The 22,391-nt window shown below is 32.0% G+C and overlaps 1 protein-coding gene across 1 annotated transcript; it reads right to left on the bottom strand.

The window, feature by feature from the left end:
- Nucleotides 1-14,506: 14,506 nt before the first annotated feature.
- Nucleotides 14,507-16,854, bottom strand: LOC107957706 (ethylene-responsive transcription factor ABR1). The gene is made up of 2 exons (XM_016893266.2): nt 16,206-16,854; nt 14,507-15,734 (listed from the first exon to the last, which is right to left on the bottom strand). The coding sequence occupies exons 1-2, from the start codon at nt 16,684-16,686 to the stop codon at nt 14,971-14,973; spliced, it is 1,245 nt and encodes a 414-aa protein (XP_016748755.1). The 5' UTR covers nt 16,687-16,854; the 3' UTR covers nt 14,507-14,970.
- Between the last annotated feature and the right edge of the window lie 5,537 nt (nt 16,855-22,391).

Genomic DNA, 22,391 nt, shown 5'->3' with positions numbered 1-22,391 from the left:
TTCTAAGTTGGATGGCTCGATGAAGGCGTCATCTAAGCACTCAACTGCTCGACCTCTTATGAAATCGATTGGACCTTCATCCAATGAAAACCTTAAGCTAGAACATTAATTCAAGGTGGGAATCCTCAAGAAATTAAACACCCCAAGCATATGTTGAGGTACCATAACCTCTCTATAGCTTTTTTTATAAAGACAAAAACCACAAGTAATAAGAATAGAAAAGTTAAGAAAGAAATGTGGTTTTATCCATCGTATTGAGGTGAGTTCCGTTAGCAGTAAAGGTGGGTTATCGTTGGGATGGAATCAAGGGTGTTTTGTCAATTTGGGTAGCTTATCGAAAAATCACTATAACACCCCCAACCCGTATCCGTCACTAGACTAGGGTTAAAGGCATTACCTAGACAAATAAGAACATTAACATTTATTTCATAAGCATTGAAGCATTAAAGATGAATCATCAATATAGAGTCATTTATATAGGTCATCGAGACCTTAAACATGTATTAGAATGGGGTCAGGACTAAACCGAACACATACAAAATTTCTCTAAAATTTAAACATTTTTCAAACAAGTACAGGTCACACGCCCGTGTGAACAGGCCGTGTGCCTTACACGACATTAGACACACCTGTGTGTCTAGGCCGTGACAAAACAAGGCATACATACTGACTTGCTCACACGGCCACAAAATACGCCCGTGTGCTTTGGCCGTCGTCGAATCTGACTTGGGCCACACGGTTAACCACACGCCCGTGTGCCTTGGCTGTGGTTGAGCCTAACTTACAATTGTAGCATACCCCAAGGGACACACAATCGTGCCATATAACCGTGTGTCGTACACAACTGAGACACACGCCCTTGTTCTTTCCCGTGTGGACAAAAATAGACCATTTGAATAGCCAACTTGCCACCCAAATTGGGTCAAACCTATAAGCTACCAAGCATATTTGCACAACATTATATGACCAATTCCCAACCAAAACATAAACCAAATCATAACATATCTAAAATAAAACCATATCAAAGATAAGTTTCAACTTCATGACCAAGCCTTATCATAATCACATCCATACCAAACCATATTACATGGCTAAATATATATACAATTACAAAACATAATCTAAACACTTCTAGCCTATACATGTCATACTTTAATATATACATTTTCAAAGTACCAAAATGAGATTTGATAATATGGTGATGATCCTCAACGATCCCCGAGCTCACAGTAGCTCCGATATCTATAAAACAATACAAACATACACAGAGTAAGCTTTCAAAGGCTTAGTAAGCTCAGACCAAAAATCATCAATAGTTTATAAAATATAAAACATCAACACATGAGTACCTATTAATTCTCAATTCACCTATCAATTCTATGCCAACACAATTCATATGTTTATACCAATTTAATGAACTTCATACGCATAACATCATCTATCACATAGGTATCATACATACTTAAACCTTCCCGTATTTATTCATTTCCATTCTCACCTATCATTCGAATATTTTAAGACTCTCCGAAGATTAATCATGCTTTAATATCCGCACACTTAGTGCTTTAAGGGCTAGCCGAAGCTAGAACGATTCTGTACATTTAGTGCCATCTCAATTAACTGAAGCTATCTCGGTATCGCACACTTAGTGCCTCATATAGCCGAAGCTATATTAAATCGCACACTTAGTGCCAAATACACTTGATTTATCATCGTATTCAACCATAATCAATTATATATACAATCTATGTATAATTCAAGCATCAAAAATATATTTGTAACATCATGTTTTACATACGAACTTACTTCGTACTCGAAATTGTTGACTCGGGTTGTTTACTCAATAACCTTCGACTTCCCTCGGTCTAAATCCGAATTCCTCTTTTCTTGATCTATATGTATTCAAAATTAACCCTTTTATTCACTAAATCATTCAAACCAATCTATATACACAATTAAAGCATATTGCAAACTAGCCCTCACATTTTCACATTTTGAAACTTTAGTCTCTAATTCACAAAATCACAAAATACACGAAGTTTGCTTGTACACAAGCTTAGCCGAATTTTCATAACTCTCATACAAGTCCACACATTTCATTTATTTCACATTTTATTCCCTCAAAATAACATTTTTACAATATAGCCCAAATTACTCAAATTCATCAAAAATCCAAAGACAAAACATAATTATCAAATACATATCTTTCATTTTTCATCAACTATCATCACAAAGCTCACAAAAGAATCAATGGCATATTTCAAAATCATCAACAAAATCAAAAATTGAGACATGAGCTTGATAGATTACTAAGCAACAATCACAAAAACATAGAAATTATCAAAAATCGAACAAAAACGAACCTTTAATCAAGCTTTATCATGGTCGAACAATCAAAGCTCAAGAACCCTATTATTTTCTTCTATTTTTGGCTGAAAAAGGATGAATATAACACCACTGTCATGTTTTCTTTTATTAAATACTTAATTATACAACAATTACCATTTTGCCCATGATTAATAAACATTTTAAACATTAACATATAAGGCCATTTTAGTCCAATTTCAATCTAAATGGCATATTAACAACATAAGGACCTCATAATTATAAAGCCAAGTCAAATAAGCACTTTTTACAAGCAGCTAGCAACTTTTACATTTTACGCGATTAGACCCTTTTATTAAACTGAGCACACAAACATTCAATTTTTATACGAGACTTTCACACATGCTAATTCACATATCATAGACACAAAAAATAATATTTAAATATTTCTCTAACTCGAATTTGTAGTCCCAAAACCACTGTTCCGACTAGGGTCAAAACCGGACTGCTACAATTCTCCCCCTAGGGATTTTCGTCCCCGAAAATTTTACCGTTAAATAGATTCGGATATTGTCGTCTCATAGCATCTTCAAGCTCCCACGTGGCTTCTTCAATATTGTGTCGTTCCACATCACTTTTACTAACGAATTTTTTTTTATTTCGCAGTTCTTTAACCTCTCAAGCTAAGATACGGATTTTCTTTTCTTCGTAAGTTATATCAGGCTGAATTTCAATCTCAGACGGAGATATCACATGCGAAGGATCGGATCTGTATCGTCGTAACATCGATACATAAAACACATCATGAATCTTTTCTAGCTCTAGTGGCAACAACAATCTATATGCTACCTGCCCAATATGCTCTGTAATCTCATACGGCCCAATGAACCTCGGACTCAATTTGCCTTTTCTACCGAACCGGAGTACTTTCTTCCACGGAGACATCTTCAAATACATTTTGTCTCCAATCTCAAACTCAATGTCTTTTCTTTTCAAATTTGCATAAGATTTCTGACGATCAGAAGCTGCTTTTAAACTATCTCGGATTATTTTTACTTTCTGTTCAGTCTCTTTGATCAAATCAACCCCGTGAATATTATTTTTGCTGAGATCAATCCAATACAAAGGTATACGACATTTGTGACTATATAAAGCCTCGTAAAGTGCCATTTTAATGCTCGAATGAGAACTGTTATTATAAGCAAATTCAACCAAAGGAAAATATTGTTCCTACATACCTTCAAACTCAAGAATACAAAATCTCAACGTATCCTCGAGTATCTGAATAATCCGCTCGGATTGACCGTCCGTTTGCAGATGAAAAGCAGTACTAAAGTGCAATTTAGTACCCAATGCATCTTGCAATTTCTTCTAGAATCGTGATGTGAATCTCGGGTCTCTGTCTGATACAATAGATGATGACACACCGTGCAATCTTACAATATCAGAAATATATACCTCAGCAAATTCATCAAGTGAGTAATCAGATCGAACCGGAATAAAATGAGCTAATTTCGTTAATCGATCCCATTTCCACTCCGGAACCATAATCGGTTGTAACAAGCCAGATGACACCTGATGCTCAGCTTTAACTTGCTGACAAATAAAACATTTAGAAACAAATTTAGAGATATTTTTTTTCATTCGGGACCACTAGTAATGCTGTTTCAGATCATTATACATTTTCGTACTACCTAGGTGTACAGATAATCGACTATTTTGAGGTTCATTCAAAATCATCTAAATTAACTCCGAATTTCTTGGAACACAAATTCGATCTTGGAATCTCAGACAATCATCTTTATCAACTCTGAATTCTGAATCAGATTCTAAATCACACTGAGCTCTTTTAGCTAAAATCTCATTATCAATCTGCTGAGCTTCGATAATCCACTATAAGAATAAAGGTCTTGCTTTCAATTCAGCTAAAACTGAACCATCATTGAACATAACCGAATGAGCACTCATCACACGCAAAGCAAACAACGATTTTTGACTTAAGGCATCAGCAACAACATTTGCTTTTCCCGGATGATAATCAATCACAAGTTCATAGTCTTTTAGCAGCTTTAACCATCTTCTTTATCGCAGATTCAGATATTTCTGAGTCATCAAATACTTCAAACTCTTATGATCAGAATACACATGACATTTCTCATCGAACAAGTAGTGGCGCCATATCTTTAGAGCAAACATAATAGCAGCTAATTCAAGATCGTGTGTCGGATAGTTCTTTTCATGCAACTTCAACTGTCTCGAAGCATAAGCAATGACTTTGCCTTCTTCAATTAAAACACATCCCAGAGCAATCAACAAAGCATCACTGTATATCACAAATTCTTTACCCGATTCGGGTTGTACCAATACCGGAGCTTCAGTCAACAAAGTTTTCAACTGATCAAAACTGTTCTGACACTTTTCAGACCACACAAATTTCACATTTTTCTGAAGCAGTTTTGTCAATGGAGTCGCATTCATCGAAAAACCTTTTACGAATCTTCTATAATAACCAACAAGTCCCAAAAAACTACAGACTTCAGAGACATTCCTCGGAGGTTTCCAGTCTAAAATAGTTGAAATTTTGCTCGGATCAACTCGGATACCAGAGGCTGATACAATATGACCCAGAAAACCAACTTCTCGCAACAATAATTCACATTTATTGAACTTCGCATACAACTATTTATCTCGCAGAATCTGTAGCACTAATCTCAAATTCTCGACATGCTCAGATTCATCACGTGACTAAATCATTATGTCATCAATGAATACGACAACAAATTGGTCTAAATACAGTTTAAAAATTCTATTCATCAAATCCATAAAAATAGCAGTACGTTAGTCAATCCAAAAGGCATAACTAAAAATTCATAGTGATCGTACCTCGTTCTGAAAGTAGTTTTTGAAATGTCTGAGTCTTTCACTCGCAACTGATAATAGCCTGATCTCAAATCTATTTTCGAAAACACAGCAGCTCCTTTCAACTCACTTTGTTCAACTGACGATAATCTATACACATTCTCATCGTTCCGTCTTTCTTTTTCACGAATAGAACTAGAGCACCCCAAAGTGAGAAACTCGATCTAGAAAATCCTCTATCGGTCAATTCTTGCAACTGAGACTTTAATCCTTTTAGTTTGGTCGGAGCCATTCTATACGGAGATATCGAAATCGGAGTAGTACCAGGTACCAATTCAATGCCAAATTCTACTTCTCTAACCAGAGGTAATCCCAGAAGTTCTTTAGGAAACACATCAGGGAACTCACATACAATAGGCACAGATTCAACTTTCTTTTCTGACATTCTCGAGTCAATCACATATGCAAAATAAGCTTTACAATCCATTTTCACCATACTCAAAGCTTTTATTGAAGATATTACAGCAGGCAATCCATTCAAATCACTAGATTCAATTCTGACTATTTCATCATTCTTGTATCTCAAATTAATAGTTTTCCGTTTTTAGTTCACAACAGCATCATGCAAAGTTAACCAATTCATACCCAGAATTATATCAAATTCATCAAAAGGTAACAGCATCAGATTAGCCGAAAAACAAGTATCTCGAAACATTAACAGACAATTCTTGCAGACTTTATCAACCAAAACACATCTGCCTAGGGGATTCGAAACTCTAATTACAAATTCAGTAGACTTTACAGGCAAAGTCTTACTGTTCACTAAGTTCATGCATATATGCGAATGTGTCGATCCAGGATCTATCAAAGCAATCATAGAAGTATCATAAAGAGTAAATGTACCCATAATCACCTCTAGCAATGACGCTTCTTCGCGAGCTCGAATAGCATAAGCTTTGGCAGGTGCACGAGCCTCTGATCTAACAGCTGTATCTTTTGTCCCTCTTTGACTGCCACTTATATTTCTTGTATTTCTAAGAGGTCTACCATAAGAAGCATTGCCACTCGACCTCGGATTCTGAACATTATTTTTTTCAGCAAAATTTGGGCAATCTTTTATAAAATAATTTCGTGAACCACAACTGTAACAAGCTCGGTTATTACTCTTTCCCCAGCACTCTCTAAAATGTCATTTTCCACATTAATCACACTTTGGTTTTTCATTCTTTGCATTACCAACACTGGCAATAGACGTAGTTGGAGTTTTAAATCTTGATTGTGATCTAGCAAGATCTCTGTTCAAATGTCCCACACCAGCCTTTGAACGGCTATTGCCATCTCGAAATTTTTTTATTGCAGACTGAAATGACTTGCCCGATGATCTCTTTCATACCTCTCTAGCTTCAAAATCAACTTTTCTTTTCTTTTTCCCAAGATATTTAGCTTTACATGCTCGTTCAACAAGCACAACAAATTCTTTGATGTCCAGAATCCCAACTAACAGACGGAATATCTTCATTTAAGCCATCCTTGAATCTTTTGCAATTATTGCTTCCATAGATACACATTCACAAGCATACTAAATTAATCTTACGAATTCTTGTTCGTATTCTATGACAGACATACTGCCTTGCTTAAGCTTAATAAACTCTTTACGTTTCTGATCGATGAATCTCTTACTGATATATTTCTTTCGAAATTCAGCTTGAAAGAAATCCTAAGTAACCTGTTCACTCGGAACCACATATCCCAAAGTCTTCCACCAATGGTACGTCGTATCTCTCAGAAGGGAAATAGCACATTTTAGGCATTCTTCAGGATTTAATGATAATTTGTCAAACACTCTTATCGTGTTCTCTAGCCAAAACTAGGCTTTTTCAGCATCATCGCTCGTTGTAGCTCAGAACTCTTCAGCCCTATACTTTCTAATCTTATCGACTGGTGGTCTACTTAACTAAATCGGATTCACTGGTGGCATAACAGGATTTTGAGGAGAATTAACCAGGGTAGAAGTTGTTGTATAGTTAGATTGATTCTAAAATATTGAGTGAACTAATCATTCATCATATGATAGAAGGCTTGTCTAGCCTCACCATCACCGCTACTCGTAACCGGTCGAGAATCAGATGGCACCATCCCTTGAGCGGGAGCAGGTGCATTGCTTTCAACATCGCCCGCTACGGCTCTTTGGAGATCCATTTGCTATATAAAAGCACATTTCAATGTTAGGATTTATCACACTATCGCAGTTCAAAAATTATGACATGTATAGCTAGACTCACATACGCTATGGCAATCCTAGAACCAACTAAACCATAGCTCTGATACCAATAAAATATAACACCCCTAACCCGTATCCGTCACTGGACTAGGGTTAAAGGCATTACCTAGACAAATAAGAACATTAACATTTATTTCATAAGCATTGAAGCATTAAAAATCAATCATCAATATAGAGTTCCTTATATAGGTTATCGAGACCTTAAACATGTATTAAAAAATGATCAAGACTAAACCGAACATATACAAAATTTCTCCAAAATTTAAACATTTTTCAAACAAGTACAAGTCACACGCCCGTGTGAACAAGCCGTGTGCCTTACACGACATTAGACACGCCTGTGTGTCTGGGCCATGAAAAAACAGGGCATACATACTGACTTACTCACACGGCCACAAGACACCCTCGTGTGCTTTGGCCATGGTCGAATCTGACTTGGGTCACACGGTTAGCCACACGCCCGTGTGCCTTGGTTGTGCTCAAGCCTAACTTACAACTGTAGGGTACACTAGGGGACACGCGACGTGCAACATAACCGTGTGTCACACACGGCTGAGACACACACCCGTGTCCCTTCCCGTGTGGACAAAAATATACCATTTGAATAGCCAACTTGCCACCCAAATTGGGTCAAACCTACAAGCTCCAAACCAAGCATATTTGCACAACATTATATGACCAATTCCAAACCAAAACATAAACCAAATCATAACATATCTAAAATAAAATCATACCAAACAGAAGTTTCAACTTCATGACCAAGCCTTATCATAATCACATCCATACCAAACCATATTACATGGCTAAATATATATACAATCACAAAACATAATCTAAACACTCCCAGCCTATACATGCCATACTTCAATATATACATTTTCAAAGTACCAAAATGAGATTCGATAATGGTGACGATCCTCAACGATCCCCGAGCTCACATTAGCTTCGATATCTATAAAACAATACAAACATACACAGAGTAAGCTTTCAAAAGCTTAGTAAGCTCATACCAAAAATCATCAACAGTTTATAAAATATAAAACATCAACACATGAGTACTTATTAATTCTCAATTCATCTATCAATTCTATGCCAACACAATTCATATGTTTATACCAATTTAATGAACTTCATATGCATAACATCGTCTATCACATGATATCATACATACCTGAACCTTTTTGTATTTATTCATTTTCATTCTCACCTATCATTCGGATATTTTAAGACTCTCCGAAGATTAATCATGCTTTAACATCCACACACTTAGTGCTTTAAGGGTTAGCTGAAGCTAGAACAATTTCGTACACTTAGTGCCATCTCAATTAACCGAAGCTATCTCAGTATCGCACACTTAGTGCCTCATATAGCCGAAGCTATATTGAATCGCACACTTAGTGCCAAATACACTTGATTTGTCATCGTATTCAACCATAATCAATTATATATACAATATATGTATAATTCAAGCAACAAAAATATATTTGTAACATCATGTTTTACGTACGAACTTACCTCGTACTCGAAATTATTGACTCGAATTTTTACTCAATAACCTTCGACTTCCCTCGGTCTAAATCCGAATTCCTCTTCACTAAATCATTCGAACCAATCCATATACACATAATTAAGGCCTATTGCCAACTAGGCCTCACATTTTCACATTTCGGCACTTTAGTCCCTAATTCACAAAATCACAAAATACACAAAGTTTGCTTGTACACAAGCTTAGCCGAATTTTCATAGCTCTGATACAAGTCCACACATTTTATTTATTTCACATTTTAGTCCCTCAAAATAACATTTTTACAATTTAGCCCAAATTACTCAAATTTATCAAAAATCCAGAGACAAAACATAATTATCAAATACATATCTTTCATTTTTCATCAACTATCATCACAAAGCTCACAAAACCATCAATGGAATATTTCAAAATCATCAACAAAATAAAAAATTGAGACATGGGCTTGATAGATTACTAAGCAACAATCACAAAAACATAGAAATTATAAAAAACCGAACAAAAATGAACCTTTAATCAAGCTTTATCATGGATGAACATTCAAAGCTCAAGAACCCTATTATTTTCTTCTAAGGATGAATATAACACCTCTTTCATGTTTTTTTTTTATTAAATACTTAATTATACAATAATTACCATTTTGCCCATGATTAATAAACATTTTAAACATTAACATATAAGGCTATTTTAGTCCAATTTCAATATAAATGGCATATTAACAACATAAAGACCTCATAATTATAAAGCCAAGTCAAATAAGCACTTTTGACAAGCAGCAGACAACTTTTACATTTTACGCGATTAGGCCCTTTTATCAAACTGAGCACACAAACATTCAAATTTTTATACGAGACTTTCACACATGCTAATTCACACATCATAGACACATAAAATAATATTTAAACATTTCTCTGACTTAGATTTGTGGTCCTAAAACCACTATTCCGACTAGGGTCAAAATCGGATTGTTACAATCACATTGATGTGATTGTATAGGCAAATGTAGGATATTGCTGAGGCTCTCAAGCTTTTATAGGGATCCAAATGAAAAATCGAAAGTTAAGTCTTGGAATTTAATTTTACAATTTCATTAGAATTTAAATATGCCATGGTTAGTCATTAGGAATTTTAATGAGATTGCTTACTCTTTTAAATGCATGGTGGTCAACTGCAGAATGAAATGTTTATGGAAGAGTTCATATTAGTTTTAAAGGATTACAAGTTGAGCGATTTTGGTTTGATGGTTTATGTGGGAATAAGGTAGATCTTTGAATAATAATATTCATAAACATCTAGATAAAGGATTTTATAACCTAAGGTGGCAGGACTTGTTCCCAAATTATAGTATGAAGCAATTGGCCCATGCCATTTTGGATTGTTGTCCACTACTAGTCAACAAAGGTTCTAGGATTAACATGAGAGATAAAAGACATCGAAGTTATTCAAAGCAAGTTGGGTTCTAGAAAAATAATGTGAATCTAAAATTAGAAGGCTATGGAATAGTGCAACTAGATTAATGCTTAAGAAATATACTACTATAAGATATGGTTTAAAGTAGTGGTCTTTGAATCTGAAACAAACTTTAGGGAAGAAAACTCTAGATTTACAACGTATTACCTTATTTGAATGATTGAGACTCGAATTTGGATGTCTTAGAAGAGATTATAGAAGTGAAAATGTTGATGAATAGAAAAGTCATCAAGGATGAAATCTATTAGCAACAGAAGGCTAAGGCTAATTGGCCAAGAACTAGTGATATGAACATAACTTTGCTTCCAAAAGAAGAAGGAAAAATCAAGTTGCTAGGCTTGATAATCTAAACGATATTTTGTGATAATCTAAGAATTTAGAGAGAATAGCATGTGAGTACATTTCCTCTCTTTTCACCTCTCAAGGGCAAGGAAACTTTGTTTAACTATTATCAGGACTAGAGTGATACATAACAGTAAGAATGAATTCGATGTCAACTATGAAATTTAGGAAAGAGGAAATCATTGAAGCCCTAAAGGGCATGCATCCGACAAAAGCATCAAGGAATGATAGTATGCTTATGCAATTTTTCCAAAAAAAAGCTATAAGACCCACTCACTCAAGCCAGTGTTAACCCCAAACAAGCAATGCTAAATTTAGTGCCCGAAGGTATCCCAAATAACTCTATCAGTGAAACAATCGCTAATTAAGTTCCTAGCAGACTCGATAATCAACTTTTGTTCAATCTATAAATGTTACTCTCGGACCCAGGCTTTACTATTCAAATCCAACTTGACCATTAAAGTTGAATCCACAATATCAATACCTTTAAATAAGGTATCAATACCTTCTAGTCTGAGGTATCAATACGCAAGGCTTGGGTGAATATTAGGCTCCCCTATTTTTCTATTTTTACTTTGATGTTTGCTTGTGTCGATACTTTAACCAAAGGTACTGATACATGAACCCTAGGTACCAATACCAATAAGGTAGGGATTGATACTATATTGCTCTCAAAAGTACTATTAGATACTGACTTTGTAGGTATTGATACCCATGTGTAGGGTACTAAAACTTGGGTACTGAGGCCCAAGTAAGACTTTCTAATGGTTTCTTTTCTTACAAGAAAAACCTCTAATGACTTCGATGACACTTTAGCTATTAAAGCAATAACTCAAAGGCTTAAATGGTCATCTAACATCTTATATAAGCATACCAAATAAGCCAACCAATGACATACCAAAAGGGTTATAACTTGGCTCATTTTGAACTAAATTCCCTTTGCATAACCACTAGCATCAAGACACCATAATGAACATGTACCATATTTATCAAATAATCACTTAAGAAATTAGGCTAAATGCTTTTTCATACAACTAAAATCACAATACATTGCAAACCATCATATATACTTTATCTATAGCATTAAGCTATAAGTTCTAGCACCAAAATACCACATATGTTACTATAATTAATAAATGTATTTTGCCAATAAAGCTTTGGCATTATTGGTAAAGGTTGAGGATTTAGGTTTTAATTATCCAGGTTTGATTTCCATCATGCACATTATAAATCTCCAATCTCATTATGTGCAATTCACATGTGTGGGTTTTAGTCTGGATTATTTTTTATTCTTCATCTGTCATGGTTTGGTTCTACTTTGTAATTGCTTAGACATATAATCGTACTTTTTTTCCAAGGTATGTACTTGTGATGGCATTGTATATGTAAAAAGTTTTAAAAAGTCATTTCTTTCAAAAAACTAAAATTTATTTTAGTTTGATATAGTTTGCATATAAAAAATTCTCTATATGTTAATACAATCTTTAATTTATTTATTTTATTAATTTATTTTCTTAAATAGTAATTAGCATATCATATCATTCTCATCATCATCTCAAATCTATCATCATCACCATGATCTATCATGATAGATCTCTTCAAGAACAGTCCCTAATAGATCTTGTGGTATTCTTATATTAGCAAATCTCACATATACATCAGAATATGACGACAAGTTAAAAGTAAAAATAAAATTATTTTTGCTTTAAAAAAATAAAATGAGCAAAATAAATACCTCGAAATTGTGGACAAGATCACGATAATGTAGACTAAAATTAAAAACAAAATAAACCTACTTTTACTTTGAGTATATATGTATTGTTCAATTAGGAGACAAGATAAAATTGTAAAATTTTTTAAGTTAAAAGATATATTTTTTTTTGTTAAAAAGATTTCAATTGAATTATTATTTTTAGGAATAAAAGATACCATTTTTATATTAATCAAAGGATTAAAAAACTTGAATTGAAAAAGTAATTAGTAAGTACGCTAAAATTAAAATTATCCTACTTAATCAATTTTATATCGGTACTACTCAAAATATTTTATTATAATACTAAATCGAAACAACAAAATTTAAGTTTCATCTTTTATAATTTTTGGTCACCACCAACTCATTCTAGATTTTCACTTACATTACCTAAAATAAGACATATTGGACACTTAAAAAAAAATAAAAATCGAGATTCAAAAATGAATTTAGACCTTTACTAAATTAACTCCTCGGTAATAACATCTTTTTACTTTCAAGATATATATATCAATTATGTGTAACAAATCATTATCAATATTTTTATGGCTCTCCAATTTTATAAAAAAAAATTATTTTATTATTTTATTTTTTAATTTTTCAACTCTTAAATTTATATTATTTATCAAATCACTCGAAATAAATAAAAATTTAATGTTTGTTAATTTTTCTAACATTACATACATATGAATTATCACGTGAATACAGTAAAATTAATAAATTTTAATTTTTTATTTATTTTAAAATAATTTGATAAATAATATAATTAATTAATATAATTTAAAAGGTAAATAAATCATTATATTATTACCAATAAAACAATATATGCACCGATTTGGTACGGATTATTTTAGCTTCCATTGTGGTTTTGTCCCTGCACTCGATGCTCCTTAACAACACTTCTAATCTCACCTTGACCATGCCAAACTCTCTCATCCGCAACGGCTAGACAATACACTAACGGAATTAAAAAGCATGGCAGCCTTACAGATATATTACTCAACTACGTACTTAATTTATTACAATTCAAAATATCCCACGCAAGTACACGTACGAATTGGGTAGGAAATTAAATATTGTCAAGAATTAGTCCAATTGATAACTACCCTAACTTGGATTTCATTATCAATCAATATTATTTTTGTATAAAAGAAAATTTAATTTTATCAAATATTATTTTATCCAAATAACCTTTTTAGTGTTTGTTATTATAAATGCGATAAATTCATAAGTATTGTATAAGTACAAATATATATATAAATAATTATTATTATAAAACAGAATGAATGAAAAACTAGAAAAAAGTTAAACAAAAATCAAATTAAAACGTATATATTATGACTAAAGACTCACTTATCACATTTGTGCATAATGAGATTAAAAAATGAGAGCTTAAACTAACAATGCCAAAGCTTTACTAGCACCACATAAAATCTTACATGCATCTTTGGGTGCTTACATTATTAAAACTTTACAAGCAAGTTTAAAATGATGCCATTTGCTTTTAGGATGTAATTGAATAATGATTAAATAGGGAAAAAAGATATTTTATATCATTTTAGACCTATTTGTAGAGTTTTTTTTACTTTACCAGTTCAAAATAATTACTCTTAAATGTCTTATGATTAACAAATGATACTGAATATAAAATAAAATAAAATAAATTTATATTAGTCAATTGATTGGATTGAAAATTGATGATTTATTGAATTCAAAAAATATCAGTTAAACTAATAAAGTAATAGATAGTTTATCAAAAATAAAAATACATATTTCATATAATTCTATTTTTGTAGCTAATAAGATTTTAAGCTCTAAGTTATACTTGAAAACTAAATACATATTTTTTCTGATTATTAACTCTATTTGATATCTGTTTAAAAAGAAAAACTAAAATTTCTATTAATCTAAGTTTACTCCTAAACCCGAGAGGATCGATATTGTTTGGTATTAATGAGGACAAACTAGAGATAGTGAGCAATAGATAAATCATGAACAACACAAGATTTAAGAAAACAAAGTACATTCTTGATGAATCTTTGGGTGTAAAGTTCACGACAGACAGCTTGCAAAAAAGCTGTTTGGTTTCTTTCTGCATCTTTTGTCCGGTAATGCAGAGTAAGTACACATCAATGCCTTTGAGAACCAAACTAATATATGCGTAAGCGTCCTTTTGTTTTCATCCCCTCTTTTGCTTTTTTACACTGATTTTTGTGCTCCTTTTGTCTGTTTTCCTTTTACAATAACAATGACGAGAATAATTCTAATCAAACTCTATCTAAACGCAAAATACCATGTTCGGAAAAACAATAAAATAAAAGGGGAAGTTTGTCCAAATAAAAAATAAAAAGAGAAAGAGATCCAAAATTTTTCAAAATTAGTTTTCTTTTAATATTATTTGATAAAACAATGGGATTGCTATGAACCAGTGGATGAAGGATAATGACTAGGATGAGACCACGGAGGCACTGGAAAATCTGACCCACTTGCCTGACTTTGATTAGACGGCTGCCTGAAAACGTCGAATTGTTGATGCTCACCAAAAACCAGAGGAAATGAAGCAGAGGAAGAAGAAGATGATGAAGCAGCAGAAGAAGGAGCTACAAATGAAGAAGGAAAAGGTGACAAAGAAGACGATAGGAATGAGTGTTGAAAGTTAGGTAACTGAGACGATTGCATCATCTGTTCCATCAAGCTCGTAGCTTCTTGTCCATGGAAATCAGTCGAACTCTGTAACAATTGAGAGTACTGCCAGTAATCTCTCAGCATATCAGCCGTAGGGCTGTGAAGATGTTGGGACTGGTAAAGCGATGGCAATGGCGTTGAATAAGGTGGCCGAAACTGGGTTGTTAGAGAACTAGAAACTGATGTTTGGGTAGCGGGAAAGTTCTGCATTGGTTGAGGAACAAGCCTTACAAGTTCGGGAAAATTTAACTTGGCCCTGCTTCCCCTGAATTTCAAAGCAGCTTCATCATAGGCTCTAGCAGCGGCTTCCGCAGTATCAAAGGTGCCTAGCCAAACTCTTGCTGCTTTGTGAGGATCACGTATTTCGGCCGCCCATTTCCCCCATGGCCTTTGCCTAACGCCCCTATATCTTCTTCTTCGCTCGCCGGTTTCTTCATAAGCGGCTGCTGCTGCTGTTTCTGCTGCTGGTGCAACAATGCTTGTAGTTTCTTCAGCAACTGTTTTTAAAAAGAAAGCTAATCACATGAGACATCTTCTTTTGAAAGTGAAATATTATTTCTTCTAAGATCAATATGGATTGAGAGGTTGAATTGCTTGAATTCTAAATGAAGGTGGTAATGCTAGCTCGTTGCAACTTGAGTTCTATAAGCTGACTAATGCAAACTTTATAAACATGCAATATAACATACTAGTTAATATTATTTATTATTTATTATTTATTATTACTACTAGTGATTAATATTTTATTAAACTAGTGATAATAGGAAAACAATTAAGTCTTTTCTAGATTATGTTATCTTATGTAATCATATGTAAGTAATCATATGTAAGGAAAGGAAAACAGTAGCGGAATCCCCTAGATTTTCACCGAAAGGGAAAGGAGGAAGAAAAGAAAGAGTTTAGGAAGAAGAAAAAAATGGAGGATAAGTGGTATTTATTGATAGGAATATATATATAGATATACATACCAGAAGTTGCAGCAGAGGATGAATCGGCATGAGAGCCTCTAAAATCAGCAAAACTTCTTTGAACCCTTGGTGCAGCAGACTCAACCAATTGAGCACTAGTCTCATCTTCACGCCCTCGTTTCTGACCAATCCATAGACCAGAAGCAGAAGGAGAATCAGCTGATGGGCCACTAAGTCCAAAACCAGACGACACCTCGCCTGCTACGTTACCACCGTAACCCCAATCACCAGCCCTTTGCCCCGACGCAACATGTGCAAGCGCAGATACCATTGTAGACATCTCCGATGCTTGACTCTGTGATCCCAAAAACATTACACCTTGGTTCCTTTGTTGCATCATCGCCTGGTTCACTTGTCGATTTCGAGACGACTGGGAATAATATTCTTGTTGTTCATCCGCACCGCCGGCGTCTCCAGCAGTAGGAAACCTGGCATACCCACTTGACCCTCCTCGGTGCGCCACCTTGTCAATTAGGCACATGAAAACCAATTTCAATCTTTGGATTTTCCCGTTTTTCTTTTCTGGGTTTTATTGAAAAATAGAAATATCCTGCTAATGCAAAACTTGAAGGAGAGCCTTTTGTTAAGAAATGAAGGGAGGAGGTATTTATATGTCAGATTAAAAGGAATTGTAAAAGCACAAGCTTTGGTAAGGCGCCGCCACTGAGAATGGCATACTTAACAAATTTTACTACTATGTTATGCGCAGGATCGAAGGTAGAAATTTATTTAGGGACGGAAATAAAATTTTAATTTTTAATAGTTTATATTTTATAACTTTTAAACAGTTAAATTAAATTTTTATAATTTTAAAGAAGGTTAAAGTATAATTTTACATTATTAATTTAAAATTTAAAATTTTTTAAAGAGTTAAAATAATGATTTTCTCTGTCAGTCCTTGAATTTATCTCTAGTTATGCGATAAATGTTGGAGACTAAAACTAAATATTTATATTTATCTATAATATTATTATTAATTGAGCAATTAAATAGGAATTGTTATTTTATATGATCAAAGAATTCCCCTCCATTTACTATCCATTTTCTCCAATTATCTGCTTATCATAAGATTATGTTTGCTAACTGGATTAACACGCATACTTAGCTTATGTTGCACCTCATGCCCAGCTGACCTTTTATGTAATTTTTTTATTCGAATTAAATTATATATTTTGAAGATATAATTACCATTTAAAAGATATAAAATGAAAAGGCCGAGCGTACTAACCCCACCGATACAAAATTGAGCTAATTTTTTATGAACATAAGTTACATGATTTATATTACGAATACTTCCACTATCATGTCCGTTCAAGTTAACTATTTATTATTATTGGTATTGGAGATGTGATCGGAAAAAAGATACCGACCAAATGAAATGGTCACACCATTTAATTTGACTCATTTTGATCAAGTGGTTTATGAAGAACCAGCGGCAAAGAGAGGAAAAAAAAAGAGATAAAAAAGAATTCATGTTTGAATTGAGTTTGAATATACCGACATATAAAAAATATATATAAAGAATTTATGAGGGGAGTTACCAACTTGGGCTAAGCATTAATTAATGATTAGCCCATAATTACATTAATCTTATTCTTACTTTATGTGAGGTTTTGAACAGGGTTTAAGTTAATCAACATAGTTGCTTTTTGGCTAGATTAAACAAAACATAGTTTGGTATTGGATATTTAATTTATTATTATTATTTAGTATTCGTATTTAGAGCCTGTAGACTCGAACAAGCCTATTAAATTTAACATGTGCATTCAATATAATCAATGTTGAATATATTGGTACAAAATGCATATGTATATTGGCAACTATTCATAGATTTAAAAGCTGATGGAACCTAAACTTGTTTGAAAGAAAAGGTATTTCTTAAATAGTTTTTACAGAGAAATTCTTTTTAAAGGAAGGAATTTTCCAACTTTGAGTTAGTCTAGGAAGAAATACAATACAAAACATTTAAAGAAAACAAACATGGAAATTGATCTAACATAATAAATACAAAAAAGTATCCAAATAAATATATATAAGCCAACATTTTTGACAAAAAAAAAACAATTAACATCTGTTATTCACATATTGACTGTCTTAAAAAATTGATCAGGCAGACCCCTTTTGTAGTAATAACCCTAATGTTAATTCACAATTTGATTACATTGAATAAACCACTCCCATCTTTCTCTTAAATTGTTTTAAATTACAACATACAGATACAATTATAATCTCTTAATTAAATAATTAATTTATCTCAAAACAAGTGTATTAGAAATTTGTTAGGTCGATTTTTTATTGATTTTTCAATATTCATTGTTGTTTGTAATAATTTAATTTTATGTTGTGATTATTCGAAAATATATTTAAAAATATATATTATACTTTTACATTGTATTTGTAATAGTAACTTTTCAAAAAGAATTATATAATAATACCTTGTTAATTTGTGGAATATATTTTAAAAGAAAAAAAATGAAAATGAGAATAATCACCCTCTTAATTATGAAATATTTAAACACCAATGTTATTGAGGTGATAATCTCAAAAAGAATATATTTAATAAAAATGCACTTGTATACATTTTAATTTATAAGAAAAAAACGATAATTTGAATCTAAAAAGATAAAACACTTAATCAATAAATCATAATTTAGAATTGAAGTTATTTTTTGCAAATCTCATGTTAATTATGATTTCCTTTAAGAATTTATAAACACATTAAAATAAATTTATGAGCACACACAGGATAATTGAGAATAAAATTGAATAATATCTAATTTGGGTTCTCCGGAGTCATTCTCGTTTTTATAAATTTGAACGTAGATATGCATTTAAAATGATTAGTATTTTGAATGCAAAGTGTTTAATATAGCTCTACATATCTACTACTAAGACAAATAAGCATTAAATGATATTTTTGTATTTTTTCATAATTTAATGAAATACAAGTTTGAAATATTAATTATTTCCTCTTTTTTGGGTGGATGGTCAAAACACGTTTCTCTTAAATATGCTCCATCTGCTCACGTCCTACCGTATTCTACCTTCAACTCAAGAGGATTAGGAAAGTACATCGTACAAAATAAAATTATTAGTATTTAATATTCACAAAGGAATAATGACTTATTCAATCTTTCAATTTTATAAAAAATTATTTTAGTCTTTCATTTGATTTTTGTCTCTTTTAACTTTTAAGCATGCATTGTTTATCAAATCACCTTAAAATATGAAAAAATTACTTTGTTGACATGATATCAATGCGTATACAATATCAACTAATTAATTCTTGAAAAATTTTAAAATTTTAAAATACTATATATTTTTATAATTTTATAATTTTTTAATAATGTTTTAAATTTTAAAATTAATTAAATGTTGATGTGGCATCGTAAAAATTCACATTTATGTCACATTAGAAAAGTGAATAGACATTAACTTTTTAATCTATTTCATAATGATTTGACAAATAGTGCAAGTTTAAATATTAAAAGAGACGAATTATTAAATTATTTTTTTATAAAGTTAGAAAGTGATTATGTCAAAATAAAAGACTCTCTCTTTTATTTTTTTTCTCATTCATTTTTTATTAAAAATAATTTATATTTATATTTTTCAATAAATAAAAATCATTAGTTTATTTTATTTTTATTTTTTACCCACATGATTGGTGGGTGTGGTATTTGTGTATTTTTATATAAAGTTAGAATTCGGTTAAGTAAAAAATTAATGTTATGTGATGCATTTGAATTAAATTTGATGTTATGTAAAAGATTGTGGTTGGGAATAGAATCATTCAATTAAAGTTGGTTGGAATGAGAAAGGTCAAAAGGAGATTGTTGACTCATTCCATTCAAATTAAAAAATAAAATGAGAGAAATATTACAGAAGATGGTATTTATATTCAAATAAAGGGGGGCTGTAAAGAATGTGGCTGAACTACCCTAATGCTTCAGCTTTAAGAGAAGCTCAAGTGTAGGTATTTTGATATTTGAGTTGGGTGAAATTTGTCGGTATTTGACGCTAAAGTGCAAGAGGTTAGATTTGTGGGGGACCCTTGGCATGGGCTGGGATAAGGACAGCAGATTTTGGTTAATCTCACAACTCACACTCAATTGGTCAACTCTTTTGAACAATAACACGTGGATGGAAGGAAGAGATAAATAGGGATAAATTATCACCCCATCACACGTATGAATCTATAATTTTATAAATATTTAATGAGAAAGTTGAAGGATGTTGTGAACCCGAGTCCTTCTTTTTAGGATGTCTTTGATATGGATTTTCATGTTATTTGTATTTATCCACGGATTGTATTGCTTGCTGGCTCTATTGGGATTCTTACATTACCTACTCTTTTAAGTTTGGATCCCTTCCTCTAAAATAACTCTCAACATTCAATTTTATTTTGCATAAGTTTTCTTCAATTTTTATTCTCTAGATCATATTTAATTTTATTTTAATTTAAGTCTAGATATGTCCCGATGTATAATAAGAGTTTATTACATGAAAATTTATCTCATATGAAAAATTTTAAATTCTATAATCGAATTAATAAATCAATAAAATATTTATCATATTAAATAATTATACATATTTAATTTTTTTAATTATATTTAAAATATATGTTATCATGAAATATTTTCTTATTCGTACAACAAAATGAAATAGATTCTTATATAGAAGCACAAATGAAATGCTTTCTTATAAAAGTTTGGATGAGAGATTTCAAGTAGGAAATTCATGGTTTAAATATTGAAAAATTCTCGTAAAATAATTAAACAAAAATCACACTGAATTGGGATTTTAATTAAATGTTAGCAATTCACTACCTTCTTGAAATTAATATTTGGGTGAAAGCCCTAGACTATCCATTAAGTGACTAAAATAGGGGTTAATGTAAAAAATAAATGTGGTTTTTTTAATTAGGGTTAATTGATTTCTTTTAATTATTTCACAAAGGTTTTTATAGCATTTAAGTAAAGTTTACTAAAAATTCTAAAAAGTTCTTTAAAACTCTAATAAATGTTTTAAAAAAATTCTTTAAAATCCTGAAAAATTCTAAAAATTAATAAAAGTTTCCAAATAATATGAAAATTAATAGGAACTCAAAAAATTAAAATAATAAATGTAAACTTTTAAAAAAATTTAAAAATCAATAAAATTTAAGACCAAATAATATTGGAAGTTGCTAGACCACTTATGTTTACCATGTACCTTCCAAAACCTTATTGGGAGATGCAATTCTTGTAATTGCATGCCTTTTTTAACAAAATGCCTCTCACAACTCTTGGTTTCAATAGTCCTTTAGAAGCCTTATATTATATTATTCCTCCGTGTATTTGGATGTATTTGTTTGTTCATATTAGACTTGCTTAGAAATTGGATCCACGAGCCCTTAAATGCTTGCTTATTGGGTATTCTCTTACACAAAAGGGTTACCTATGTTACCATCCTCCATTTCAAAAATATTTTGTAAGCATGGATGTTACTTTTTATTAGAAGTAAACTTTTTTTGGTACCACCTAATCACCTTTAAGGGGAGATTAATGAAGGAGAAGAGGCGATACTTAATATTGTTACTCTTGAAAAATTCCATCCAAATTTTTTTTTTTTTTTTGTGTCTAGGGGATGACTACTATTCAAGAAGAAACCATTCAAGGAGAAACTATTGGACATCTGGATAGGTCAAACTTAAGGTGATACTCAAAGAGAAGCAAGACAGAAGAAACCATCATACAACCTACTTAATACTAAGAATCTTCTTGTCGTGTGAGTCATCATTCAACCCTAATTATACGATAGATTTAAATTTACCTATTGCTCAAGAAAGGTGTCAAGTCTTATACCCAACATCCTGTTTCTAAATTTATTTCCTATAGCACCTTGTCCCCATCCTACAGAGCTTTTGGTTTGTCCTTGTCCTTTTTGTCTATTCTACAAGATTGGAGGGAAGCTATTAATAATCCAAGGTTGAAAGAAGCAATGGCTGAAGAGTTGAAGACTAGCAAAAAGTGAGACTTGAGAACTAGTTGCTCCTCTAGAGGGACAGAAACTGGTTGGCTGTAAGTGGGTGCATGCTTATTATGAAACACAGGGTTGATGGCAGCTAATGGATTCACTCAAACCTATGGAATGAATTATCAAGAGACATTTTCCCTAATTTCTAGAATGAACACTATTAGAATC

The sequence above is a fragment of the Gossypium hirsutum genome, chromosome A05 (genome assembly GCF_007990345.1).
Source record: "Gossypium hirsutum isolate 1008001.06 chromosome A05, Gossypium_hirsutum_v2.1, whole genome shotgun sequence".
Lineage (NCBI taxonomy): Eukaryota > Viridiplantae > Streptophyta > Magnoliopsida > Malvales > Malvaceae > Gossypium > Gossypium hirsutum.
This window is presented reverse-complemented; position numbering and strand designations above follow the sequence as displayed.